Source organism: Podarcis gaigeae, assembly GCF_964106915.1.
Source record: "Podarcis gaigeae genome assembly, chromosome: 16".
NCBI classification, from domain to species: domain Eukaryota; kingdom Metazoa; phylum Chordata; class Lepidosauria; order Squamata; family Lacertidae; genus Podarcis; species Podarcis gaigeae.
The window spans coordinates 10,642,613-10,670,611 of record NC_139693.1 but is presented as its reverse complement, the minus strand read 5'-3'; the positions used below and the strand labels follow the sequence as shown (position 1 = coordinate 10,670,611).

At 48.0% G+C, this 27,999-nt stretch overlaps 1 protein-coding gene and 2 long non-coding RNA genes across 5 annotated transcripts; 2 read left to right on the top strand and 1 right to left on the bottom strand.

The window, feature by feature from the left end:
- Positions 1-7: 7 nt before the first annotated feature.
- Positions 8-3,943, top strand: LOC310833597. Its single transcript, XR_014558831.1, has 2 exons — positions 8-368; positions 3,913-3,943. It is a non-coding gene; the product is annotated as an uncharacterized lncRNA (long non-coding RNA).
- LOC310833518 lies at positions 380-1,718 on the top strand. The gene is made up of 2 exons (XR_014558739.1): positions 380-1,316; positions 1,460-1,718. It is a non-coding gene; the product is annotated as an uncharacterized lncRNA (long non-coding RNA).
- SYT11 (synaptotagmin 11) lies at positions 3,897-27,974 on the bottom strand. Of its 3 annotated transcripts, none has more exons than XM_083715903.1 (4): positions 27,771-27,974; positions 16,085-16,899; positions 7,321-7,441; positions 3,897-4,415 (listed from the first exon to the last, which is right to left on the bottom strand). In XM_083715903.1, the coding sequence occupies exons 1-4, from the start codon at positions 27,802-27,804 to the stop codon at positions 4,105-4,107; spliced, it is 1,281 nt and encodes a 426-aa protein (XP_083572029.1). In that variant the 5' UTR covers positions 27,805-27,974; the 3' UTR covers positions 3,897-4,104. The 3 variants fall into 3 exon arrangements, with proteins under 3 accessions (XP_083572029.1, XP_083572028.1, XP_083572027.1); XM_083715902.1 differs by having other exon boundaries at positions 7,318-7,441; positions 27,771-27,971; XM_083715901.1 differs by having other exon boundaries at positions 3,897-4,418; positions 27,771-27,971.
- Positions 27,975-27,999: the final 25 nt, after the last annotated feature.

The window sequence follows — 27,999 nt, the reverse complement described above, 5'->3', positions numbered from 1 at the left end:
TTCTTAAGGGTGCTGAGAATTGTTCTCATAGCGACAATTGCCAGAGCTCCTTGTGAAGAGGGATCACAAGAGCTTCTGTTTGCATGTGTTGTGCAGGAGACAGAACAGTGGTCCTGAACAGGAGCGTGCTGCGCAGCAACACTTTGTTGCAGACCCAACCGAGTCTTCCGCAAACAGGAAGGGAACTTCTACTCAGTCTATCCCGTTCATGTCTGCTTTAATGGATGTTCTTCCCCCTCCTTCCCCTCACTTCTTCTCTGCCATGTGGGATCCTTTCAAAAGGAGATCGCTCTACCGCTGAGCAGTGGGACCCTCTGTTGATGAAAGTGTGCGGCTCCAGCAACCTCAAAATAATTATTTTGCGATCAGTAAGTAAAGTTAAAGTGACTCCATCTTTATTTGAACGCTCAATGTGCGTTAAAACAATTTTGACATTACAGGTAGCATTACATATTTGTTAGGTTAGCATTACAGCATTATGCAGTTGTACAACGGTTCAAGTTATTATTTTTTTCTTACTTTTTTTGTTTTGTTTTGACACCAAGTTGTAACTTGTCCAAGTTATTTTTTTTTCTTTTTAATTTTACAATAGACACAAGGTGAAAAGGAAAAAAAAACAACAAAATCCCAACCGAAAATGACCCACATTTGGGAGATATGACAGTGAGGCAGCTGTCAATACATTTTTTAATAAAAACAAACAAACCCAAAACCCGACTGTTATCTGACCCTCTTTATTTCCCCATTATTCCTGAGGAGTAATGGATCTCTTCACATCTGCCCAATAAGCCTAAATCTATTTTAACCCTGAGCACATTTCCTTGACAACAACTTCATTTTTTCCCCTCTTTACAGCTGGAGGAAGGAGAGATGATTTAGGCTTAAGAAAGATGGGTTTTATTTGCATTGAAAAGTTTTTTTTAAAAAAAAGCGGGGATAATTAAAATTGATAATTCAAGATGAGCCCTAATCTATCGGTAATTGGGGTCAAAATTGGGTTGCGGAGGAAGGGGGTGATGTAAGGATTAAGCGTCAAGATGATCAGTTTGAATTCCAAATTCGGCACCAACCTGGCCTTTGCAGAGAAGAGGTCCTAATTCTCCCCGTTCTGACATGACTCTGAGTGTCTGTCTCTCAATAAATCTTACTCCTGGGCTGGGGGAAACCCTCTAAGTGTTGCTGTACTACAATTCCCATCACCCCTAGTCATTGAGCCATGGCACTTGGGACAGACGGGACTTGCAGGTATTGAGGCCACCCAGCCATTTTACAGCAGTGCTTCATAGCTTACCTTGCAACACATCCTTTAGGGCAGTGTTTCCCAACCTTGTGCCTCCAGCTGTTTTTGAACTACAACTCCCATCATCCCTGACTAGCAAGACCAGTGGCAAGGGATGATGGGAATTGCAGTCCAAAAACAGCTGGAGGCACAAGGTTGGGAAACACTGCTTTAGGCTAGGCGTTGGTAGGCTTCGGGCTTGTAGGATCAGCATTCTTCACTACTGTGTTCCACATCCCTAACCAATGGCAAAGCTGGCTGGGCATGATGGGAGTTGTAGTCCAGCAACACTCTCCTGCAGCCTTCCTCAACCTGGTGCCCTCTGGGTGTTTTGGAGTGCAGCTCCCATCAACCCCAGCCAGCATGAGGAAGGCTGATCTACTGGAACCCTGATACCCCCCCAAAAAAAATAGTTGCCAAGGCTGGCAGGCGTACCCCCTCTCCCAAAAAATTGATAAGATGCTCAGTCTTTGAATTTATGGTCAGTACTGGACCCGGGGCCCACTGACAGAAAACATGCTAGAGTAGACTCATTAATTTCAGTGGGTCTACTCTGAGTAGCACTTAGTTGGAGACAACAGCTCCCCCTCTATTTCTGAGGGGTAAAGTTTTTGCTATTAGCTAAGTGAGAAGCTCCTGCCAACCAACTGTGAATTGACGAGAGATCTATCTGGTTTGACGGGAGGTGGAAATGGGGGTGAGTTGGTGCGTCCTGGGCATTGATCCCTCTAGCTCTCCTGGACGGGGGTGGGGGGTTGTATGTGACTCTGTTTCCAGACTCAGAAACTAGAGCAGGCATAGGCAAACTCGGCCCTCCAGCTGCTTTCGGACTACAACTCCCATCATCCCTGACCACTGGTCCTGTTAGCTAGGGATGATAGGTGTTGTAGTCCCAAAACATCTGGAGGGACGGAGTTTGGGGGTGCCTGAACTAGAGCAAGCGTGGAAGGAAACTGAACCCCCAAGGGCTTTTAGGGAGGGAAGGGCTGGGTTTCCAGTAGTCTTCCTTCTCCCCCAAACACAAAGTTGCATCCAATGTTAGAGCTCCACCGAGCAGACCCATTGAAACTGATGGACACAACTCCCTTAGGCCCCTGAATTTCAATGGGTTTGCTCTGTGTGAAATGGAACTACCTCCCATGGGGCTGTGCTGAGACAGTTCACCTCTGCGGCCAAGGTGCCTCCCCACCACTGAAACGATTTCTCCTAGTTTTTGTTTTAAAGTATGATACAGTATTTACAGCGTACAGGGCACAGGATGAGTTAAGTGCATGGATGTGACTTGGTGAATATTGAAACACCCATTTCCCACGTGGCTTCCCCCTTAACTTGGATCTGCCTTGCTTCGCAAATGGCTTACGGGAAAGGAGGCTGGGTAGGGAAGACTGACTTTTCTTTCAGCCCTATCTGTTGATGTGGAAGTTGCAGGCTTCTGGATTATGCAGAGCTCTTCAGCAGACAATCTTGCCCTATCTGGGGTTGGCTTCTGTGTCAGCTTGAAAGCTTGCACACTCCGTCACCAGTAAATGTTGGTGGGGCATTTCAGGTGCCCAGAATGTTGCAAGGGGAGGTTGAGGATCTGGAAAACTCTTGCCTAGATATAGATCTCCAGTGGCTATTTATTTCTATTGGCTGATCTAGCTGTGAAGCATGCATGGGAAGCCGACCAGGCTCTAATTAATGACAACAGTAATAGTAAATAAACATTGGTGGTGAGATCTTTGTGAGAGTTACCTGCTTGCCACCCTTGTAGGCATTAGGATCAATGCACATGCAACCCTGTCTAGTCGCCTATTGGCAGGGCCGGGTCTGCCACATCAGTAGCCTGCACCACTGCTTCAGGCGGCACAGCTCAAGGGGCACTTTCATGCTTGAGATGAGCAACACCTAAGAGGCCTGCTCTCCAGTCATGGTAGAGACAGGACAAAGACTTGGCTTGAAAGATTAAGAGGGAGATAGATGCCTCCTGGAAGTGGATGGAGTGGAGAGCATCTTGCACTGTTCTGGACAACAAGGACAAAGGAATTATTCCAGGATCCTGTTTTACAGAGAGGGAATTGCTTTCAGCAGCAGTTCTAATTCACAGGAACCATTTCCATCCACTCTGAGATCTCTCTGATCCAAGACAGGTGCCCCAAAACCATTGCATGTACACCAACAGCATTAGATCACCCAAGTCACAAAGAATTGCAAAGAATCAACAGGAAGGGGGTGGGCAGACAATGTCAACAAAGAACCAGCGATTCAACACCAGAATCCAATATTATTATTATTTTTTTAAAAAAAGAATAAGTTGGGAGAGAAGCTGAATAGGCCAATTGAGGTGAATTACCAACAAATACAGTTCAGCACAAAACACGACTTTCATAGTGACAGATAAATCGTATTAAAAACTGTACTTTTGATATTGGTAAAGTTATATTATTATTTTTTTGTGTGTTTTTTTAACTTTTGTATTCGGCATGCAACAGTGCGGTTACACCTTTTTATTTTATTATATATATTTATATATATATATATATATATATACGTTTTGTGGTATTTATTAAAATTAATGCTCTTTTTTTTGTTAGGTTTTATTTTTTAAAACTTTTTGTAAGTTCCTTTTTTTCCCTTTTTCTTTTTTTTTTTAGAACTTTTAGTGTGCCCTGCAAAAGTTAAACATCACTAGAGAGAACCGATCAGCTGCTTCGTACGAAAACCTTTAAGTTTCTACGACTAAGACGGAAGGCGGGAGGAGGAGGAGGAGGAGGAAATGAAAGGCCAAGTGTCTGTTTGCGCGGGGGCGCCTGGTGCAAGCGCCCGGTGCCCCCCTGCTCACCCTGCTAGTATTCGCTCAAGCTGTGCCATTTGGCAATCTGCTTCCTGGGGCTCTCACACACTTCCCGCCAGTGTTCCACGCCGCCCGCCGTGATGCTGTGCGCTCCCAGGATCAGCCGGCCCACCACTTCGTTTTTCGTGGTGCGGTCGAAGTCGATGACCAGGAATTCGATGCTGACGTCCGGGAGGAGATCCACGGGGATGTCGTAGATGAAGGATTCGTTGAAGACGGGGTTCAAAGTGCACTTCTTGACGTGAGTTTTCTTTTTGGCTATGCGCTTTCTGCCGTAGTACACGTTCACCTTGACGTAGGGGTCTGCTGGAAAGAAGGGACAGGAGCGAGCCAATAACACAGGCCGATAACTGGAGGTACCAGTGAGCGGGATTTTGGGGGGACAGAACTCTGGGAACTGCCCCACTCAGCAGAATGAGCAGGGACATCCCCTCACCCTAATTGGAGTGAGATTGGCTCACCATGTTTATGAAGAAAGTAAAGGAATAATGATGATGATAATAATTTTTTTATTATTTATATCCTGCCCAGAGTGGTTGGGTTGCCCCTGGCTTCCAACATATATAAGGTAAAGGAACCCCTGACCATTAGGTCCAGTCTTGACCGACTCTGGGGTTGCGGCACTCATCTCGCTTTATTGGCCGCGGGAGCCGGCGTACAGCTTCTGGGTCAAGTGGCCAGCATGACTAAGCCGCTTCTGGCGAACCAGAGCAGTGCATGGAAACGCCATTTACCTTCCCACCGGAGCGGTACCTATTTATCTATCACTTTGATGCGCTTTCGAACTGCTAGGTTGGCAGGAGCAGGGACCGAGCAACGGGAGCTCACCCCGTCGTGGGGATTTGAATCGCCGACCTTCTGATTGGCAAGTCCTAGGCTCTGTGGTTTAACCCACAGCTCCACCCGCGTCCCTCCAACATATATAAAACATAATAAAACTCTAACCATTAAAAAAATCCCAATGCAGGACTGCCTTTAGGTGTCTTCTCAGCCGGCATACCAGATGGAACTGGTAAACAGCTGCCCTGAACACATCAGAATAATAGAATTGTAGAGTTGGAAGGGACCCGAAGGGTCATTCAATATACCCGTATACCTGAAGGAGCGTCTCCACCCCCATCGTTCTGCCCGGACACTGAGGTCCAGAGCTGAGGGCCTTCTGGCGGTTCCCTCATTGTGAGAAGCCAAGTTACAGGGAACCAGGCAGAGGGCCTTCTCGGTAGTGGCACCCGCCCTGTGAAATGCCCTCCCACCAGATGTCAAAGAGATAAACAACTACCTGATATTTAGAAGACATCTGAAGGCAGCCCTGTTCAGGGAAGTTTTCAATGTGTGACATTTTAATGTATTTTTAATCTTTGTTGGCTAGGTAAACCTACCCAGATGGGCGGGGTACAAATAATAAATGATGATTATTAAAATTATTATTATTCGAGTCCAAACCCTTGCAAACCCAGGTAGGGATGAGAAAGACCTGGAGAGAGCTGCCTGAGACTCTGCAGAGAGCTCCTGCCAATCACTGGCGGTTTTTAAGCAGAGGTTGGATGGCCATCTGCCAGGGATGCTCCGTTCCAACTCTATGCTTCTGTGAATCAATGTTTCTATGATTGTAGACAATGCTCAGATTTCAGCCAGACCAAGGGTCTGATTCAGTATAAGGCAGATTCCTGGAGGAACGTGTGTCCCTCCAGACGTTGCTGGACTCCAACTCCCATCTTCCTTGACCTTTGGCCATGCTGGCTAGGGGCTGATGGGAGTTGTAGTCCACCATCAATCAGGAAGCCTACAGTCTTCCCCAATCCCTGACTTCTCTGCTTCTCTCATATGTTCCTGAGTCCTAGAACGGGGCTGAAGGCAAAAACATAAGAAGACAGACCATCTAGTCTGGCCAGATGTCTCCAGGAAGCTCAGAACCTGGGCCTGAAGGGCAACAGAATCTCTCCCATGATGTGCCCCTAACAACTAGTATTCAGAGATAATACTGTCAATCCCCATGGAGGTTCTGTTTAGCCCTTGGCTAAGACCTCTCCTCTTCTAGGAATTTGTATGACGGCAGAGTTTCTGGGGCATGGGGGGGGGACCCTGAAAAGCAAGCAGCTCAAGATGAGGCAAGCCAAACCATAACCCCAACCTCCTAAAAACAAGGTCGCTAACTCAAGAAACCGAGGAGAACGTTTTCCTCCCGGACATTCTGTTAGGGGTTCGTGAACCAGAGTTCGTGCTGAGGGAGGTAACTGTAAAATAAAGCAAAGCCACTGAACGTTGCGATCCTGGTCTGTGCAAGTCAGGGATGGAGAAATGCCAACTATGTCATGCCATCCAGCCCTCTGGAGTCTCTTCAGGCCACGCCCCCTCTTCCCAGGCCACGCCCCTCACCAGCCCTGCTCTGCGCCTTCCTCGAGTGCTCTTTGTCTAACTGGAATTTGTCTCAAAAGGTGTGAACATCAAATGATGGATCAAGTTGTGTCTTCGGGGCTTTACATTTCAAACACCCTGGAGATGTTGGGGGTGTTTTTTTGTTTCGTTTTTAATGCTTAGGGCACTTCACAGTGCAATCTTTTTGGGCTGCCACATAGAAGAGGGCAAAGAGATGTTCTTTGCTACTCTCCTGGCCAGGACTAGAACTAGTGGGCTTCAGTTGCGGGAGAGCAGATTTGGGGCAAACTTTAGGAGAAAGGGATGGCTGCCTTCTGATCTCTCCAGGGATGCACACGATGCATAAGCTGGCTGAGTGATTACAAATGGGAGGGAGGGAGAAACTCAGTTTTGTTTGCATTTAGAGGTGGACCTACAAAATCCGCATTCTCTGAAACTATGTGATTTGAAGCATGACCATCCTTTGCATCTCTCCAAATTTTGCAGCACTGTGTGTTCTCCAACAATGTGTACGAAAATGCATGTACCGAGTGTGCATGAAATTGCATACAAAAGTGGGGAAGTTGCTTTGCAAAATGTGTCTATTAGGCAAAACTGCAAACAGTTTTGGGGGGAAATGGCAGTAAAATGCTGACAAGTTTTCACTATATAAAAAAAAGCAAATCGCTGCAGAAATGCAGGGAACTGAATTTAAGTTTGGGGTTAAAATGAGAAACCAAGAGGAACCGAAATGAACAGATCCATCCCTCATTAAAAAGTAACACGAGCAAAAGAGCGTTCAAAGGGGCACACAAGGAAAACATGGAGATGAGGCGGAGTAAATAGCTTCTACCTGAGAGGCCGGTGATGTCCATCTTGGGCAGATGTCTCGCCTTCAAAACCACCACAGTCATCCTCTGGGCGACAGGATGGTAAGACAAGGAAACCTGCAGCTCCCCTCTGCTGACGCATTTCTGGAAAGAGATAAGGTCTCACATCCTCAAAACAGCAGGCCCCAAGCAGCCCTGGCCACCCTCGGGTCCACCCATCCGCTTCTGCAAATAATCATCTAGAAAGGGTCAGCTGAAGGAAGCCAGTGGGGAAGGAGAACATAAGAAGGCCCATGCAGTCCAACAACATGTTTCTACAGCAGTCAATATTATTATTATTATTATTATTATTATTATTATTATTATTATTAAACGGAACAATGGTCTGACACAGTACAAGATAGCTTCCGGTCAATATAGGTAACGCCGAGCTAGGTGGACCCTTGATCTAACTTGATATACAGTGGTACCTTGGGTTAAGAACTTAATTCGTTCTGGAGGTCCGTTCTTAACCTGAAACTGTACTTAACCTGAAGCACCACTTTAGCTAATGGGGCCTCCCGCTGCCGCCGCGCCACTGCTGCACAGTTTCTGTTCTCATCCTGAAGCAAAGTTCTTAATCCGAGATACTATTTCTGGGTTAGCAGAGTCTGTAACCTGAAACGTATGTAACCCGAGGTACCACTGTAGTGAAGGCGCAGGCCTTTATGTCAATCAGCAGGGAGTTCCAAAGTATGAACCTGTGAGACCAGGGTTGTCTTTGTCTTTTTCGTTTGAACGCATGTACTCATTTGTTTTACACATTGTACAGTGGTACCTCAGGTTACAGATGCTTCAGGCTACAGACTCCGCTAACCCAGAAATAGTACCTCGGGTTAAGAACTTTGCTTCAGGATGAGAACAAAAATTGTGCAGTGGCGGCGGGAGGCCCCATTAGCTAAAGTGGTACCTCAGGTTAAGAACAGTTTCAGATTGAGAACGGACCTCCGGAACGAATTAGGTTCTTAACTCGAAGTACTACTGTATAAGACAGCTTCCCATGTTCCTATTTAAAATCAGCTCTTTGTGCAGAACAATGAGGACTCAAATCTTGTATTTCTAGAGGAAGGGCTGTAGGTCAGTGGGAGAGCACCTGCTTGAAGCGAAGAACTTCCTAGGTTCAATTCTTCAGGTAGGGCTGGGAGAGACCTGTCACCTGCAGCCGTGGAGACCCGCTGCTGCCAGTCAGTGTGGGTAACCCGCCGCAGGGTCTAGATGGACTCTGTATAAGGCAGCTTCCTATGGCCCACCTTTGAAGGGGGCCAGAATCTTGACCTCCTAGGAAAGAGCCACCACCACCACCTTAAAAAGCAGGTTCGAAATCGCCAGCGAACTCTGCAATCGGGGAGGGTGTGGCCTTTTATTGTTTACATTCTCTGTGCTTCCGCTGTGGCCTTAAATGCTTTTCGGTGGTGTAGAGATGACTTGTCCGTAGTGAGTAGGTCATTTCTTCTTCTTTTTTAAGGGAAAGACATGGCTGTGTTGAAAGGGAGTTAATACAGTGGAAATAAAACAGAGCCTTGCCAACTGTTTTTAAAAAAGCCGTTGTTAAGGCTGTGAATAGCAGGCCGGGTTGCCATGGCCGTCGTGTCCTAGATTCGGCATTTTGGGAACTGCCCAGGACTCTTGAGTTAACATTTGTCTAAAGCCATTCCTGCTCCCTTCCCTTCCTCCCAGAATCACAAGTGGAAAGTGCCCAGTTTGGGCCAAACGACTCTTCGCCATCTGCACCATACAGTAGTACCTCGGTTTAAGAACTTAATTCGTTCTGGAGGTCCGTTCTTAACCTGAAACTGTTCTTAATCTGAGGTACCTCTTTAGCTAATGGGGCCTCCTGCTGCCACCACATCCTGTTCTCATCCTGAAGCAAAGTTCTTAACCCGAGGTACTATTTCTGGGTAACCTGAAGCGTCTGTAACCTGAGGTACCACTGTATATTTAAAGCACTCTTCTGCTTATTTAAGCAGTCGTGGCTTCTTCCCCCAAAGAACCCTGGGAATTGTAGTTTGTTATGGGCATTGAGATTTGTTAGGAAATGCCCCTACTCCCCTCACAGAGCTACTGTTCCCAGTATGGTTTAGCAACCAGTTCCTCTTCCCAGGGAATTGTAGCTCTGTGAGGTGAATGGGGGAGTCTCATAACGACTCTCAGTGCCCTTAACAAACTACAGCTCCCAGGATTCATTGGGGGGGGGGAGCCATGACTGTGATCAAGGCTAGTGGGTGTTGGAGTCCAGCAATGTCTATAAGGCATCGTGCTGGCTGACCCTGCTCTATTCACTGTAGGGGCGCTGTCAGGAAACATGCATGAGGCTGGTTCGGATGTCGCACCAGACGTGAGACGGACCCTCTCTCCTCCCCTCATCCACCGTGATTCCCCCTGCCCAGCCTTTCCTGCGTTGAGGCATCTGAACCAGCAAAGTCTGGTTTGCACATTGGAATTGGAAACTAGGGCCCCATCTGCACTATACAGTGGTACCTCGGGTTAAGTACTAAATTCATTCCGGAGGTCCGTTCTTAACCTGAAACTGTTCTTAACCTGAAGCACCACTTTAGCTAATGGGGCCTCCCGCTGCTGCCGTGCCACCGAAGCACGATTTCTGTTCTCATCCTGAAGCAAAGTTCTTAACCCGAGGTACTATTTCTGGGTTAGTAGAGTCTGTAAACTGAAGCGTATGTAACCCGAGGTACCACTGTAAGTTTAAAGAGCTCTTACACCATCTTTACAGTTATGACTCCCTCCCTGCAAAAAAAAAGGAATCCTGGGAACTGTAGTTTATTATGGGCTCTGAGATTTCTTATGGAACTCCCTATTCCCCTTGCAGAGCTACATTATTATTTTTTTTGGGGGGGGGAAGCAAAGTTGGATTTTGAGCTATTTAGGAAAATTGGCAAAAACGGCACTGCTGACATGGGCTGTAATGCGTCCGGATTTTCCTGGACATTTTGCAGATTTCTGACTGCTTCTGACTACAGTATTCTGGGTATGTCCAGACGTATGGCAACCCTAAGAGGGGGGCTTGAAGTTGCTGTAGCATAAGCATCTAAAGCTGCATACATATCATACATGGCTGGTGTTTAGTGGTGCCAGAGCTGGAAATGAATGGGGCCATCGCTTCTCCCTCTCCTTCTGTCACGCCCTTTTCTCTTCCTCTCTCTCTGTCACACTTTCTCCTTCTGTCTTCACAAGTGTCTGAACCGACCACTGCCACAGGTTGTACTCCCCTCCTCCTTCCATGACCAGTTTTAATCTTCCTCGCCATATTTTCCTCTCCCTCCTCTTCTCCCATTGAACTCTCTTCCTACGCAAGCACGTGTCCTAAGGTCAAGGGCCTTCCAAGCCTCTCTGCCCATCTTTTGGGACTCTTGGAAACATAGGAAACTGCCTCTCGCTGAGTCAGACCATGGGGTCCACCCAGCTCAGTACTGTCCACACTGATTGGCAGCAGCTCTCCAGAGTTTCAGGCGGGGAGGGGGGCATTCTCAGCCCTACCTGGAGATGCTGGGGACAGAACCTGGGACCTTGTGACAGTTGCTTTGCCACTGAGCTACGGACCCATGCAGGCTAGGGGCTGGCGAGAGACATAGTCCAACAATATCTGGAAGGCCATGAGCTCCTCATTCCCTGCTTTGTAAGTGCATTTAATGTGTGATCCCTGATTGGCTGGGACATGTGTCTAGGAGAGGCATGTGGAAGCTGTGGCTCTCCAGGTGTTGCTGGACTCCAGTCCCCAGGATCTCTGAACTGTTGGCTGTGGTGGCTGAGGCTGATGGGACATGGAGAGCCACACAGATTCCCCACCCCCACCTCTTTTGACTCTGATAGTGAAAACCTTCCCCGCCGCCCCGAACAGCAAAGTACAGTGGGCACTCTGGTTGTGAACGTGATCTGTGCGGGATACACGTTCACAACCCGCAGCGTTCACAACCTGCAGCTGCGTGTATGCGCATGCTCGGGTGGCAATTCGGCGCTTCTGTGCATGCGCAAAGCGCAATTTAGCACTTCTGTGCATGTGTGACCGCCGAAACCCGGAAGTAACCCATTCCGGTACTTCTGGGTTTTGGTGGTCCGTAACCCGAAAAAACCCAACCTGAAGCTTCTGTAACCCGAGGTATGACTGTAGTTTACAAAGGCATCAATTTAAATTCCTTGCAACTTCATTTGTAGGGTGGGAGTCCTAATCACTGGTCATGCTGGCTGGGGCTGATGGGAACTATTGTCCAAAAACATTGGAAGGGGGAAGGCAGAAAAAGGGAGCCTTCATTGGTTTGGCTTCCTGTTGTCTCAAGGAGCTCTCCCTGGTCCTGAAAGATGCAACTCCTAACTGCTTGCCTGTAACTCACTTTCTCATCCCTCTCTGCATCATAAGGACAGCCCGCTGGGCCGTCTCTAATCCAGCATCATGTTTTCCCAGTGGCGAATCAGATACCCATTATGGGAAGCCCACAAGCAAGACATGGCAGCATTTCCAGTTCTCAGCCGCAGGAGTAACTGCATGCCAGTCGCTTTCTGTTCCAGTGTCAATTGCGTTCTGACTTTGCTCGAGGGGAGGGGGACACCCTCCCCATCACAGATCCTCAGACCAGCTAGAACAGGGCAATAGTTGCAGCTTGGAAGCCAGACAGAAGCAAGAGAAGCTTAACTGTCTAGAAAGCCCGACAGCAGCTGGTTTATGAGCCCAAAGATTTTATTTCTCCCCCTCTAATTGTGCAGAGAGGTGTGTCATCCCATTGAAGCAGGATTTATGTATTTATTTGAAAGCCACCCATCCTGCCTAATTAAAGAAATGTCTAGACAACTCAAAGCAGAAGCCAAAGATTTGCCAGAGGAGCTTGCTTTTGTGCCAAAGATGGAGAATCTCTGGTGTGGCCCTCCAGACCTCTCCAACTGGCCCTTGGGTCTCTCCACAAGTGTTCCTTATGTACATTCCTTATCAGCCCTGCTTTTCACCTTCCCGTGGTGCATCTCCCTGGCTGAAATGAGTCCTTGAACTCTGCTATTCCTTTTTACTTGCTTGGATGGAGCATAGAGATGGGGGTGAGTGTAGAAAAGCAGCCTACTGTACAATGGAAACCTTCGTGGCTTTGCCCATTCTGCCTCTGGCTCTGCTTGCCCTTGGGATGTGGCTCCTGGAAGGATGCTTCTGGACTGCAGCTCATCCCTGACCATTGGCCCCTCTTGCAAGGGCTGCTGGGAGTTGGAGTCCAACAGCAGTGTGGAGCCAGTGTGGTGTAGTGGTTAAGAGCAGTAGTCTCGTAATCTGGTGAACCGGGTTCGCTTCCCTGCTCCTCCACATGCAGCTGCTGGGTGACCTTGGGCCAGTCACACTTCTCCGAAGTCTCTCAGCCCCACTCACCTCACAGAGTGTTTGTTGTGGGGGAGGAAGGGAAAGGAGATTGTTAGCCGCTTTGAGACTCCTTCGGGTAGTGATAAAGCGGGCCACAGTGTCACACACAGCATCTAAAGGGCCACAGGCTTCCCATCCCTGCAGCAGACCACAGAAGCAGAGGAAACTACCTTTTGCAGAGTCAGAACATTAGCCCCTCTAGTTCAGTATCGTCCGCACTGACCTGCAAGAACTGTCCAGGATTTCAAATGCAGAATCTCTCCCAGCCCTATCTGCAGATGCTGGGATTGAACCCGGGACAGATTCCCTGCCACTGTGCTATTCCCCCCCAAAAAATCTGCCTGTTACGTTTGTTTGGGATCTAAGCACACACAGAGAGAAAAAACACATTAGATTGTGTATTGCCTGAGCAAAAATCCACATCCTGTTTATCTGTCGTAATGTAGCCCAGTTTCCCAAAGCGCCCTCCTCCATAGTGCTGATCTGGCTGCTTTCCAGCTCCCACTTTGAAGGCGGCTGACCCCAATCCTTGGTCTGATTACTGTCCTTGCCAGCTCTGCGCTTGTTTGCATTACAGCTCGCGCTCCCGGGGAGTCTGCCGCTTCCGCTGGCTGGAACAATGCCTTGCAAAATCCCAGGTTACAGAACAGATGTTCCTCCTCCTCTTTAGAGGAGGAGGAGGAAGAGACATGCCCAGAAAACTGGAATTGCGCTGTTCTGAGCGTGAGATGCATCCTCTCATGCAGAACCCAGGAGTTTCAGCAGAATGCAAGGAATCTGCAGTTAGGAAAATAGGAAAAGGTCCTTCTGGACCAGGCAGAAAAGGCCCGTGCTCGGACAACAGCTCTCTTTGGATCTCCTGAGAACAGCCCTAGTTGCTGCTGTGGTGAACCTTTGCCTTGTCTCCAATTCCCAGAGGTGCACAGTTACCGTATTTTTTGCTCTATAAGACTCACTTTTTCCCTCCTAAAAAGTAAGGGGAAATGTGTGTGCGTCTTATGGAGCGAATGCAGGCTGCGCAGCTATCCCAGAAGCCAGAACAGCAAGAGGGATTGCTGCTTTCGCTGCACAGCGATCCCTCTTGCTGTTCTGGCTTCTGAGATTCAGAATATTTTTTTCCTTGTTTTCCTCCTCCAAAAACTAGGTGCATCTTATGGTCTGGTGCGTCTTATAGAGTGAAAAATACGGTGATGCTTGTTCCCCAACAGCACAAAATGAAACTATGGAATTCACATCGACACAAGGCAGCGATGGCCACCAACTTGGAGGGCTTTCAGAGAGGATGAGACAAGTCTGTGGAATGCTTTCCCCAGGGAGACATGCCTGGCGCCATCCCTGTCGGCCCCTGGGAGCCAGGCAGATACCTTTTGTTTACTCCGACCTTTGGTTATTTAATGTTGCCTCATGCACTGGTGCTCATCTTTCAGTTGGGGGTGGCTAGGACTTCTCCTTATTAATATGTTACTGGCCAAGCATCTTATGCATTTTGTATCGTTACTGGTTTTATTCTTGTTTTTTTCTGGTTTCAGATCGTTCTTACGTGTTGCATTTTATCCCATCAAGTGTCACTCTGACACTTTCCCTTTGGTATAAAGCGACTGGTGGGTATAATAACCGGCGCTGTTGAAGCTGCCACATAATACCTGGTCTGCATTTGTAAGAAAATCCATCTTTTTTACTGGGGCTACATCCATACTTTGGAAGACCCTGCCTGTTGAGAGGCACCTTTGCTGCACTCATTTCAGCACCTGCTAAAAACATTCTTTTGTTTAGGCAAAGCCTATTGTCACATAAAATGTAAACACGTGTTTTAATCTGCTTTTTAGCTTATTGTTGATTTTAATTATTATTGAATACTTTAAATTGTATTTTACTGTATAACTATGCTGTGTAAATATGACTGTATTTTACTAGTAATTTCATTGTTTCATTCGTTTTGTGAACCACTTTGAGGTTGCTGGGTGTTTGTTTTTTTACAATCAGTAAAGATAAAGGGACCCCTGACCAGTAGGTCCAGTCGTGACCGACTCTGGGGTTGCGGCGCTCATCTCGCTTTATTGGCCAAGGGAGCCGGCGTACAGCTTCCGGGTCATGTGGCCAGCATGACTAAGCCGCTTCTGGAGAACCAGAGCAGCGCACGGAAACACCGTTTACCTTCACCAGAGCGGTACCTATTTATCTACTTGCACTTTGAGGTGCTTTCGAACTGCTAGGTTGGCAGGAGCAGGGACCGAGCAACGGGAGCTCACCCCGTCGCGGGGATTCAAACCGCTGACCTTCTGATCGACAAGCCCTAGGCTCTGTGGTTTAACCCACAGCGCCACCCGTGTCCCTCAATCAAGCAGTATATAAATTCTGTGAAATAAAATAAGTGAAAGATTCACTAAGGGTCAGGCTATCACTGGTTCCTTGCCATGATGCCTGTCTTCTCCCTGCACTGTCGGTGGCAGTCTACTACTTAATAGTCCCAGGTGAGGAGAGTCGCTGCTGTGCTCAGACCCTGCTTTTGGGTTTCCTTCCCTTTAGGGTAGTGTTTCTTGAACCTGGGTTTCCTGCTGTTGTTGGACTGTGTAATTCCCACCATCCCTGACCACTGGTCCTGCTGGCTAGAGATGATGGGAGTTGTAGTCCAACAACATTGCATTAAGGCATCTGTTTGGTTGCTGTTAGAACAGGGTGCTGGACTTGAGATGGGCAGTCCTGGTCCATGTCACAGGCCAGTTCCCCTTGGCTCTTGCATCAGTACACCTGTCTTGTGGGTTCTACCAGCAGGTACGACCCCTACTGCTGGCTCACAGCCCCCTCATCCCACCCCTCTCGCTTGGACACCAACAGCAAGAACAGGGCATGAAGCAACATAAGCGCATGCTTAGGGCATCAAGGGAAGCAGGGCACCACATAAATTTTCCCTTGCCAGATTTGCTACAGTGCAGCTGAACCAGGTTCCACGAAAAAGGCTCCCGCAATAAATGAAAAAAATTACATACAAATATTACAAACGATTCGGCTGGGCCTCCATTTTCTCAGTTGATGTATATTTAAGAAACCCCAGCAGAACAACCATGCAACAAGGCAGGCAAAATGACTTATCTCTACTAAGTGTAGAAGCAGATACATTACGTAAGGATCTGATCAAAGACTTTGCACTTAGAAAAGCGAGGAGAATTTCCCCCCAAACGTAAATAAGGTGAAAGCATGCAAAAATAAATGTTATTTTCCATCTTACTGTAGGTTTCTTTTCGAAAAATCATTTCCTAGTTTGTTATTGTTTATATTTTGAATTTGATATATATGGGGGGTGCCAAAATCATTTAAGTGCCTAGGGTCTCTAAAGGTCTTGTAGAAGGAAAAGGAACTTGGACAGTCCCCCTAGTGAAACCCCCGGGTCTCAGCTCCCCTACCTGTATATTCCTTTTGATGATCTCCCTGGTGAGCTGGACCTTCCCTGTGCTTGGGTCCACCCCGGCGAGCGGCACCATCACCTCCCCGATGACATCGTCTCGAGAGAAGCGGTCGAAGCTCAGCACCAGGAAGTGGAGGACCAGGTCCTGGAGCTGGCTGTAGGGGATCCCGTAGAAAGTGAAGGTCTCGTCAAAGACGGGGTCCAGCGTCTTGCGGAGGACGCGCGTCTTCACCCGGTGCCTCTTGTCAGGCAGGATTGTCATCTTGATGTAGGGGTCGGAGCCTTGGTTTTGCTCGTCCATGACCGGCAACCCGCGGGCTTCTTGGATGGTCACGACCAGAGCTTTCTTGGGGAAGTTGTAGTCCACGGAGAAGGTCAGCGTCCCCAGAGTGACCTCTTCTTCTGGGGAAGAGGGAGAGGAAGGCTTGCTGCCTGCCGGAGTCAAGCTCTGGTCCGGGCTCAACTCGTCCCCATAATCAACTTTGATTGGGAGCTGGTTGACGCAGGGAGCTGCGCTGGAGATCCTGTCAGAGCCCACCAGGCCAGCTTCTGCCGCGTCCATCAGAAGGTTGCCTCTTCCGTCTTTCATGGCAGCTCCCGTCTTGTCTCGCCGGATCCGTATGATTTTCTTCTTGTTGGTCAGGGTCTCTGGGTAGATGCTGATGCCTTTCAGCATGTGGATGAACTTGTAAGGAGGGGTCTTGTGCTTCTTTTCCGCGTGCTGGTGGCAGCATGTCCACACGAAGACCGTCATGGAGACGGACACCACTAAGACGGTGGCACCAATCAGGCCCGCCACGATCGGAGAGACATCTGTGGGTGGGAAGGGTGAGGTGGAGAGGAATGGGGAAGGGAGAGGGGATAAATCAGTGGTTCCCGAACTTTTTTGAGCCATCGGCTCCTTGGTTTCCATAAACTCATCCCCACTAGGGCTGGGCAACAACTGGTTTTCAACACTGCGATATCTCACCAGCTAACCATTGCGATATACGGATATATCACAATAATCCATATATAATAAGGACTGAGCTATGTAAAGGCATTGGCTGGCTTCACAGTTTTCCCCACATCGTGTTTTTTTGCATAGCACCCTTCCCCACCCACACCCTGATTTGTGATATATTGTCAAGCCTAAAATTACGAAACCAATATCATGACATAGATTTGAAACTGGATTTGGACGATATATCAAAAAAGCATTATTCAGAACACCAGTTTGCATGACTTGCTAAGGTTGATAATAGCACCATAACACTGAGAACAGTAACAATTAATTGCACATTTATTCAAAATCCAATTAAAACTATTTAGGTTAATTAATTCAACAAAACTGATGAACTTGATCCACAGATACCGGCTTTTCAAATCTGGTAGTCATTTACACCCTCAGCACCCCCTTGCCGCCCATTCGCCTTCTAGGGCTGCCCTAGGTAATCCCAGCACCCCCTTTGGGGACAACTGGGATGGATAATCTATTCAGCCAGCTGCTCTTTATTTATCCTGAGCTCCAGATGAGGAAAGGCTCCCTGGGGCAGCTCACAAATAATAGTGATGAGACAGTCTTTGCCCCCAGGTTTTAAAGGCTACGTGGTACTTAAAGGGACGCGGTGGCGCTGTGGGTTAAACCACAGAGCCTAGGACTTGCTGATCAGAAGGTCGGCGGTTTGAATCCCCGTGATGGGGCGAGCTCCCGTTGCTCGGTCCCTGCTCCTGCCAACCTAGCAGTTCGAAAGCACGTCAAAGTGCAAGTAGATAAATAGGTACTGCTCTGGAGGGAAGGTAAACGGCATTTCTGTGCACTGCTCTGGTTCGCCAGAAGCGGTTTAGTCATGCTGGCCACATGACCCAGAAGCTGTACGCTGGCTCCCTCGGCCAGTAAAGCGAGATGAGCGCAGCAACCCCAAAGTCTTCCATGACTGAACCTAATGGTCAGGGGTCCCTTTACTTTTACTTTACACCCCTTACATTTAAATCACATGCCTTTCCCCCAAGAATCCTGGGAATTGTAGTTTAGCCTTCACAGAATGACAGTTCCCAGCATCCATAACGAACTACAGTTCCCAGGATCCTTTCGGGAGAGCCGTGTGCTCTAAATGTATTCAGCCTTCAAAGACATGGCACATTCTTTCCCTCAAATAATTCTGGGCGCTGCAGTTAGTTAAGGGTTGTTGGGAATTATAACTCTGTGAGGGGTAAACAACAGTGCCCAAAATTCTTTGAGGGGCAAAATGAGCTTTAAAAGGTATGATGTGGGTGAGACTGCAGGCCTGTGCAGTGGGGCAGGGGGAAAAACACAGACCCATCAAGTGTCCCTGTTTTCCAGGGACAGACCCAGATTTGCTGAAGATGTCCTGGTTTGTGATTTTATCCCGGAATGTCCCACTTTTCCTTAGGACGTCTGTGTTTTCAATGGAGAAATGTCAGAGGGTATGGAGTTATCTGACCCCCGAGCCATCTGAAGGCAGCGCTGTATAGGGAATTTCTTAAATGTTTAATGTTTTAGTGTTTTTTTGTATATGTTCGAAGCTACCCAGAGTAGCTGGGGCAACCGAGTCAAATGAGGTGGGGAGTATAAATAGTAAAATGATTATTTTGATGATGATGGAATAGGATGTCCCTATTTTAATTGGAGAAATGTCGGAGGGTATGCAGCCAGGTACACTTGCCCTAGGCCTCTGTAAGCCTTTCAAGTACCACAAGTCTCTTAATACATTTTTTAAAGCTGCATACACACTTATGCCTTCAAAGCCTATTCAAAGCATGCTTTACTTCCGCAAAGCCTTCTGCACACTATGTGTAGTTTGATAAGGGTTTCTGGGAATTGTAGTAAACTGCAGTGCCCAGAATTCTTTGAGGGAAATAATGCTCCGGGGATAGCTCAATCGGTAGAACATGAGATTTTTAATCTCAGGGTTGTGGGTTCGAGCTCCACATTGGGCAAAAGATTCCTGCCTTGTAGGGGTCGGACTAGATGCACGTATTTTAAGAACACTTAATTAGCATAGGTAAAGGGTAAAGGGGCCCCTGACCATTAGGTCAGTCATGACTCTGGGGTTGCGGCGCTCATCTCGCTTTATTGGCCGAGGGAGCCGGTGTACAGCTTCCAGGTCACGTGGCCAGCATGACTAAGTCGCTTCTGGCGAACCAGAGCAACGCATGGAAACACCGTTTACCTTCCTGCCAGAGCGGTACCTATTTATCTACTTGCGCTTTGATATGCTTTTGAATTGCTAGGTTGGCAGGAGCAGGGACCGAGCAACAGGAGCTCACCCCGTCGTGGGGATTCGAACCGCCAACCTTCTGATCAGCAAGTCCTCAGCTGTGTGGTTTAACCCACAGCGCCATTATTGATTGTTAAACCCCATATCAACCATTTTTATTGTTTATGTAGAGAATTATGCAGAAATTATGCTCCCTCTTTGCCATAAATAAACATGGACTGACTGATGGGCCAGATAACCCTTGGGGTCTCTTCCAACTCTGCGATTCTATGATTCTAATGTGCTTTAAAGAACAGTGTGTACAGAGCCTTATTATGAGTGCAGAATACACACACACACACACACACACACACACACAAATATATGCACTGGTGGGATTTAGTATGTGTGAGTAGGGGGTGTCATACCGCTCTCCATGCCTCTAGCTATGAGAAGGTAACCATGGAATTTAATGTTCAAGTCATAACACACAAAAGGGTGACCTCAGCTGTGCTGATGACATCACCCAGATTAACTCAGTGCCTCTTGTTTGTTGGAGAGAACAGAAAGGCCCGGTTATTGCAAGGCACAGCAAAGCAAGCCTGGAACTGATGCGGGGTGTGATTTATTTATTTTTCCTGTGGAAATGATTTGGAATTCTTTTCCCCAGTGCTTTCATTTCCCTCCGATTCCTGCCCACCCCCTCGCCCCAGGCATTTAATAAATTCATCGGTAACACCGAACAGGAGCCAGCTGTGAATATATTAGGCAAGCTTAGCAGTTTCCAAGCCTCCCCCCCAAACTATTTACTAAAGTATGGTGAATATGCTAAATTAGTTCACTCTCTAAGGTGTTCAAAAAAATTCCTGTGCGAATTACCCTAATTTGCAAGGGGTGTGGGGGGGTAGAAATTCCAGAAAATACACCCTGGTGCAAGAGGACACCCCCTTCTAAAACAAAGCCAAAATCATTAAGAGTAGACAGCAGGCAGCTGAAAAATAATTAGGGGACACTTTATCCCCCTAGAACAGGGGTCACCACTGGAAGGGCTGTAGCTCAGTGGCAGAACATAAGCTGTGTATGCAGAAGGGTCCCGGGATTGATCCTGGCACCTCTAGGTTGAGTTGGGAGATGCCCACACCTGAAACCTTGAATCGCTAAATTTCAGGCTTTGCATAATCAGTTTTTTTAATAAAATAAAACATGGAAAACAGAGTCCGAAACAAACACTGCCGTTCCAAAGTGGCAGAAATATACTTAATGGCTGCTGCACGGTTATTAGTCACACTGTGTTTGTAAATCTGTGCAGAAATCACTATATAGTTTTTCATATATGCTAAAAGGTCCTGTTTCATTTAGAAGGCATTTCATATGCAAATAGACTTATTGCTACATGCTTTACTTAAGACTGTTAGATTTAGTTGCAGCATTGCCTATGTACTGCCATATAATGCAGATGTGGGAGTTTAATATTTCTACTTCCATTCTCCTTATCGCATAAAGACAGAGTATTAAACTAATGTGAATAAATTATAAGGAGGTATTTCATCTCTTACTTTGTCATTCCAGAATTGAATGAATAAGGCCCATTTCTCAATGAACTTGTTTTTGTAATGATTATATGCCACGTTCCTTTCGTATGCTAGTCTTATAATCCACGTGCTTTCCTCAGCCAGTTTATGGGTATTGGGGGATTTTTATTTTTCCATCGTTGAGCTATGTGTAGTTTCACCATTGGTACTAATTGTAAATTGCGATTTATAACTATTTACAGAGAGTTAGGGGAGGCGTAGTGCCTCTGGTGGGGGACATGCTGTGCTCTTTCTGGGCTAGCTTGTCCACCTTTGGTCCCTACCCTGCACTCAGCTCTCACCTGTGGCTCCAGGTGACAGCAGCCACACCTTGGGATGGGCTTCAACCGGCCAGCTAAACCAGGTGAAGGTAGCCGATGGGTCACAAGCCCTCGGTGAGTTAGGGGCTTTCCCTGCATGTGAAGACAGTCTCTTGTGGATTGAGAGGACAAGACCAAGCGTGGGTCCAATGATCAGGAAGGCAGTTTCTGCAGGTGCTATAGAGGAAAGTGAGGGGCAGATGGGGCTCGTCCACCTGGGAAGGGAGCCCATCTAGGACTGGGGTCAGCAAACTTTTTCAGCAGGGGGCCAATCCACTGTCCCTCAGACCTTGTGGGGGGCCGGACTATATTTTGGAAGGAAAAAAAAAAAAAGAACGAATTCCTATGCCGCACAAATAACCCAGAGACGCATTTTAAATAAAAGCACACATTCTACTCATGTAAAAACACACTGATTCCGAGACCGTCCACGGGCCAGATTTAGAAGGCGATTGGGCTGGATTCGGCCCCCAGGCCTTAGTTTGCCTACCCACGATCTAGGAGAAAGAAACCTCTGTTCCTAAACCTCCGCTTTCTTTTGGGATATCTTCAGGCAGAGAAAAGGCTAGGGAGTAAATCCTACACAAATTGGGACTGAAGTCCCTAGGACGGTTGGATGGCGCCTTGTTCGCCTCCTACCCTGCACTCAGCTCTCACCAGCCAGTGTGGTGTAGTGGCTAGAGCGGTGGACTCGTAATCTGGTGAACCGGGTTCGATTCCCCGCTCCTCCACATGCAGCTGCTGGGTGACCTTGGGCCAGTCACACTTCTCTGAAGTCTCTCAGCCCCACTCACCTCACAGAGTGTTTGTTGTGGGGGAGGAAGGGAAAGGAGAATATTAGCTGCTTTGAGACTCCTTCGGGTAGTGATAAAGCGGGATATCAAATCCAAACTCCTATTCTGGCAACTCCTGCACCCAAGCTGGTGCCAAACGTCTTGCTCTGCTTTCCTTTGGACCACTTCAGCAAGGGAGAGAGGGGGGTCTTGTCATCTGGGCAGCCCAGGACCTCCATACACACTGCCCAGGTTTGCACCCCGGGGAGGTCTGCTAATGCAGAAGTTCGACTTCACCCCCGGAGGCACACTCCATTATATCTCAAGACAGATGGACGCAGGCAACCGTATTTATAACGTCAGATCAAAGCATGCATAACAGGAAATTTTTCAGGTTCCTCAATAGTTCATAACCCTCAAGACTGAACTTTTGCAGACCTTGAGATGTAGATACTGCTCTAGTGCCATTTTGGCTACATGAAGAATAGGCATTCACAGCCTGGATATTGGCAATAGAGGGAATGATGATAAATAATGTGTATGAAAGTGTATATGTGTATATATATATATATATGGCTTGGGCCCAGGTTACCCGAAGGACAGTATCACCCTGTATGAACCTGCCTGGGTGCTAAGGTTCTCTGGTGAGCACCTCACAGTTCCCATCAACATCACAGTTGGTGGTGACACGAGACAGAGACTTTTCTGTGTCTGCACCCATATTGTAGAATTCCCTCCCAAGAAAGGATAGGCTGGCTCACTCCTTGTTATCTTTCTGCTGGCAAGCTAAGACCTCCCTGGTCTGACAACCCAAGTGCAGATGATGATGAGCATTGGGCAATCGGCATTTTAACATTGCCTCTAAACGCGTTTTATATTGCATTTTAATTTATTGTTTCTAACTAATTTTCATTGCTTTGTATTTTATAATGACGTTTTCAAGATTTTGTAAGCCTTCTTGAATCCCAGCTTGGGAGAAAGGCGGGATATAATTACAGGTACATTAAGCGAGCAAGCAAGCAAGCAAGCAAGCAAACAAACAAACAAGCAAGCACACTCACTTACACAAATCTGCATTCAAGAACGGTGCTCACAAAAACCCAGAAGCTCCCTAATATCACATTCACTTGAACAAACCCATGCAGCCCTTACGGCAACACGTCACAGACGGAAACATGAACGATCTTGTGTGCATTCTATAATTCGATGTGATTTTGTTATCACCCCCCTATTCTCAGCGTATCTCTCACTCCCTGACACCGCTCCCCCCCCCCGCATACACACTCCCAAACTGCATCTTCTTCAAGTCTCTTCGCTGCTTTTATCATAACAATTTGCATTTTGTTTCCACACACACACACACACAAAAAACCCAACCCAACCCGGCACACTTAAGAAAGCTTAAACGGAATACTTAGCTTCACAATGGATCTGGTTGTACTTTGCACAGAACAGCTGCAATTGCAACACATTCAGCAGCCTTCACTATCTGGGTGGGCAGCTACAGTTGCTGACATTTTGTCTCCGTGCATGAACATTAGAATTAAAACACATCTGTGCCTCAGCATCCTGGACAATCAGAGATAAAACTTCTAGAAACCCAGTATTTCCCCCAAAATGCAAAATAAGGACAGCATTATTATTATTATTATTATTATTATTATTATTATTATTAGACAGTTACCAGAAATTATGGGCTGTCTCTGATATATAAGGCCTGTTGGAATGCATTCTGCCAATATTCTCAGACTATTGGTCCATCTTGGCTCTGAGCTGTCTAGCACTAACTGGCAACAGCTCTTCAGAATTTTCATTAGCGGACAATTCCCAGCCCTAACTGGAAATGTCGAGGAATGAGTCTGGAACCTTCAAAACAGGTGCTCCACCACTGACCTATGCAGTTCCCTTCTTTTGAAAACTGGCCAAAGCCTGAGCATCTTTTCAGAACTGCTATTGGGGATAGATTTTGGTGGCTGAGTAGGGTTGGGCAGCAGCATTTGTTTGCACCTTCTGTATACGTAATCAAACCATGCACATGACCCTTTTTAATTATTTTTTTTAAAGGCCTCCTGGCTGTAAGGCAAACATATTAGCCTGTGGAACAAGGAGCAGCTAAAACTGCAGACCCTCTAGGTGTCTCTATTTTCCAGGAACAGTCCTGGATTTACAGAAGCTGTCCTGGTTTCTGATATGATCCTGGAATGTTTCGCTTTTCCTCAGGATGTCCCTGTTTTCATTGGAAAAATGTTGGAGAGTGTGGACTTATGTTACCCCCTGAGCCAAGGAGATAAGTAACTATACAACTTTTAGAAGACATCTGAAAGCAGCCTTGGTACGGTATAGGGAAATTTTAAAATGTCTAATGGTTTATTATGTTTTAATATATGTTGGAAGCTGCCCAGAGTGGCTGGGGAAACCATCCCTATTTTTATCAGAGAAATGTTGGAAGTATGCAGTTGTCTAGTGTTGTAATTCCACCATAACAGACACCAGTCTTCCCCTGGGACCCTCCAGATGTTGCTGGACTCCAGCTTCCATCATCCCTGACCACTGGGCCATGCTGGCTGGAGCTAATGGGAACTGAAGTCCAACAATATCTGAAGGGCCCCAGGGTGGAGAAGGCTGTCAGAAGCAATACTGGTTTTCTGTGATTCAGTGGCTTTGTGCAATCTTGCACATGTCTACTCAGAAGAACTTCCTGCTGAGTTCAGTGGGACTTACTCCCAGCTAATAAGAAATATGAGTGAAGCCTATATTTCCTTAGGAGGTGTGTGCATGTATGTGCATGTGCCTGATTGTGTATGTGTTTGCAAGCTGTATGAACAGGGAAAGGACCATAGGTCAGGGGTAGAGCACCTGCATGGAAGCAGAAGGTCCTAGGTATAACCCTCAGCATCTCCAGGTCGGCCTGAGAATTGTCCCCATGCCTGAAACCCTGGAGAGCTGCTGCCAGTCAGTGTTGACAGTACTGAGATCGATGGACAAATGGTGTGACTCTGTACAAGTTAGCTTCCTATGTTCCTGTGAGACAATACTGCAGGGCACCTGTCACTCCTGCAGCAATGAATTAAAATGATGGGGTGTAAAACAGAAATATTGAATATACCTGCACTGTAAACATCTGCAAAAATGGAGACTGGATACTAAACTGCCAACCTCCAAATCCATCCGCATTTCACAACTCCCATAATAACAATAATAATCCCCCATATGCATTTTTAAACTCCTCAAACAATATCCTCAGTGACGTATGCACACTCTAATTGGGGACACATACTAACATCTGTCTAATCCAGCTTGCTTCTCTTTCAATCCACTTCAGCCATTCCGTCATTAACAACTGGGGTTGCCTCTCTGCTATCACAATGCACACTTGTACAAGAGGTGGAGACCACGTTCTACATTAGTAACTGCAAGTAACCAGAGCCAGGTGCTTATATTTATTCTGGAAGAACTAAATCCATAATTTTAGACCCTGTGGTTTTTGTTGTTGTCGTCGTCGTTCACGTGACTTAACCGGGCAGAGAGGATGCTATCACTTCTGCATCCTTAGTTAGCTTTGGGGCCATAGCACAACACAGCCTTCCACCCCAGAGGACAATAAAAGGCTGCACTTTTGGTGATAGAAACATAAATAAACCAGAGGGCTTTAATTAACATAAAACATTCCACACTGGCCTAACAAACGCAGGCAACCTTGATCCTCTCTCCCAGAATTGCCATTGTGTGACAACAGATGTGTTCAGCATTACATGTGTACACACTAGAATTAGAACATGAAATAAGCTGAGACTTTTCACTGAATGGCACACAGGTAGATTTTTAATACAAATCAAAGGTCCGCAAATACGCCTGAGGATCCTATTCTATTTACATTTCAGTATATTGGGGGGGGGGGATGAATAGCTTTATTTCCCTCCCCCTTCTTGCTTTTATATTCATGCTCCTGCCAGAAACTTTGCTGCAACCTGGCAAAGAGGAGCTGCCTAGAGGCCACGCTGATAGTCCCTGTGGCTCGTTATTGCATGGATTGGAGCAGACAGATGCCGAGAGGCAGTTTAAAAAGCCACTGTTGGATGAATGAGAAGACATCATGATCCCTGGCATAGATGAGAGGCCTCAAACTTCTCCCAGAGGGAACACCCTAGGGAGTCTCAACAATGGGGCTGGGGGCAGCTGCTAGGGTTAGGAAGTGATTTGGTGTCTCTGAGCAAACCCTCAATGGATGGGGTGCAATTATATGGGATGGCTGGGCCAGGTTACAGGCCATCAGGCTAGGGTCTGTGTGGTTTGCAAGCAACGACGAGTGAATTTGGGGGGTGGGGGTGAGGAAACTCCATATTTTGCTTGCTCCACAACCTCTGCAAAAAGGGGGTGCATTGAACAAAGGCTGTTTTCTTGCCCACCCTCCCCTCCAAGCTAGCTGGGGGCTGGGGCGCTGCCTGGCCCGGAATAGACATCACGTCATCCTGCCCTCCTCCTAGCCACCACAATGTGCACCTGCTCCCTCCTTCCCTTCCACCCACCTCCAGCCCCCCACAGGAGGAGAGCAGGCCAGAGGGCAACGCCTTGCCGCCTCCCCACCCACCCCACATGTGTCCCTCTAAGCATCTCTTCAAAGGGCTCGGATCTGCCCCTGGCACTGACCCAGTCCGCTCCCGAGGCCAGGCACGCCCGTGCAAGGAGAGGGTGGGGGCGGGGAGATGGGAGAGACGGGAAGGGAGAGACGGGGAAGAGCACGCGAAGACGAATGGTGATGGCATTGGGGATTGGAAAGCCCGGAGGAGACCTGGCCCCGGATTTGGGAGCTGTCATGTGCTCCCACCTCCTCACAGGGTGGCTGATGTGAAGATTTCCACACTGCCCAAATGCTGATGGGGATATTGTGTGTGTGTGTTTGGAAGGGAAGTGGAATACTGAGTGATGCTGGGCATTGCTGGCCGCGCGCGGGGCCGCGTGCGCGTGTTGGCCAATGCTGTCAAAACCCAGACAGAGAAGTGTAGACTGGAGGATTATTACGTATTATTTAAATGAAATTAACGGGAACAAGGGAACCAAGGAGGCGTGGGATGCAAGCTGGCAATCTGGCCTTCGAGGCTGCAATCCTATAGCCCTCCTCGCTTAGGAGCAATGAACTCAGCGGGACTTCCATGGATCGGATCGCGCAGTCCAAGAGGGTTTCCGTCCCCACATTGGGGGGGGGGGATCTTTCCCAAACTGCGTGTGGGCTTCTTTGAACGCATTCTTTCTCAGCCACACACAGTCCGAATATCCTAATGTTGCAGCGGGTTAGTGGGGGAGGAGGAGAGAGAGATTTCCCCCTGTGGATCAGCGTTGGCGGTCGGTTTGTGAGCGTGCGCCCTGCTAATGCCGCGCGTTATTTGCACGACTGGTGTGCGTGCCAGTAAGGATGTGGAGAACCTGTCACCCCCCCCCCAAAAAAAAACCCCACCACTCCGGAGATGGAGGCCAGGTGGTCGTGTGACGGTGGTGATGGTGGTGCCTCTTCGACGGCGCAAACAAGGCCCTCTCTGGCTGCTGAGCGCGCTGGTGTTTGTAGATGTGCCAGTTGCTACAAGCAAGGATAGAAGGGGAGGCCGGGGTAGAGGGATGGGATGCTTGCCAAGGCAGAATTATGGTGGCGGGCACGGAGTGAGCGGGTTCCGGCGAGGGTGGCGGTGGCGGAGAGATCAGGATGCCCAGGAAGGCCCGGTGTTTTGCGCTGGGGAGCGGGTGGAGGAGGGGACGGCCAAGGCAAAGAGAAACGGGGCGGGGGCGGGAGAGGGAATTGCGCAGCAGCCTCCCACGGGCCCCACTCACCGAAGCTGGGGCGGACGCTGGCGATCTCTGCCATGGCGGCGCGCGAATGGAGCGGCGGCGACGGCCCGGTGCGCGCAGGGAGGCCCCTTCAGCGGATACAGCGGCGGTGCTTCTGCCGCGGCCCTGAGGATGCTCCCGACTCCGAGGGATGCAGAAGCTGGCGACTGGTCCTGATGCAGCGCTAGCTCCGCCCACTTCGAACGATCCCCGGGCGAGGCCACGCCTCCTC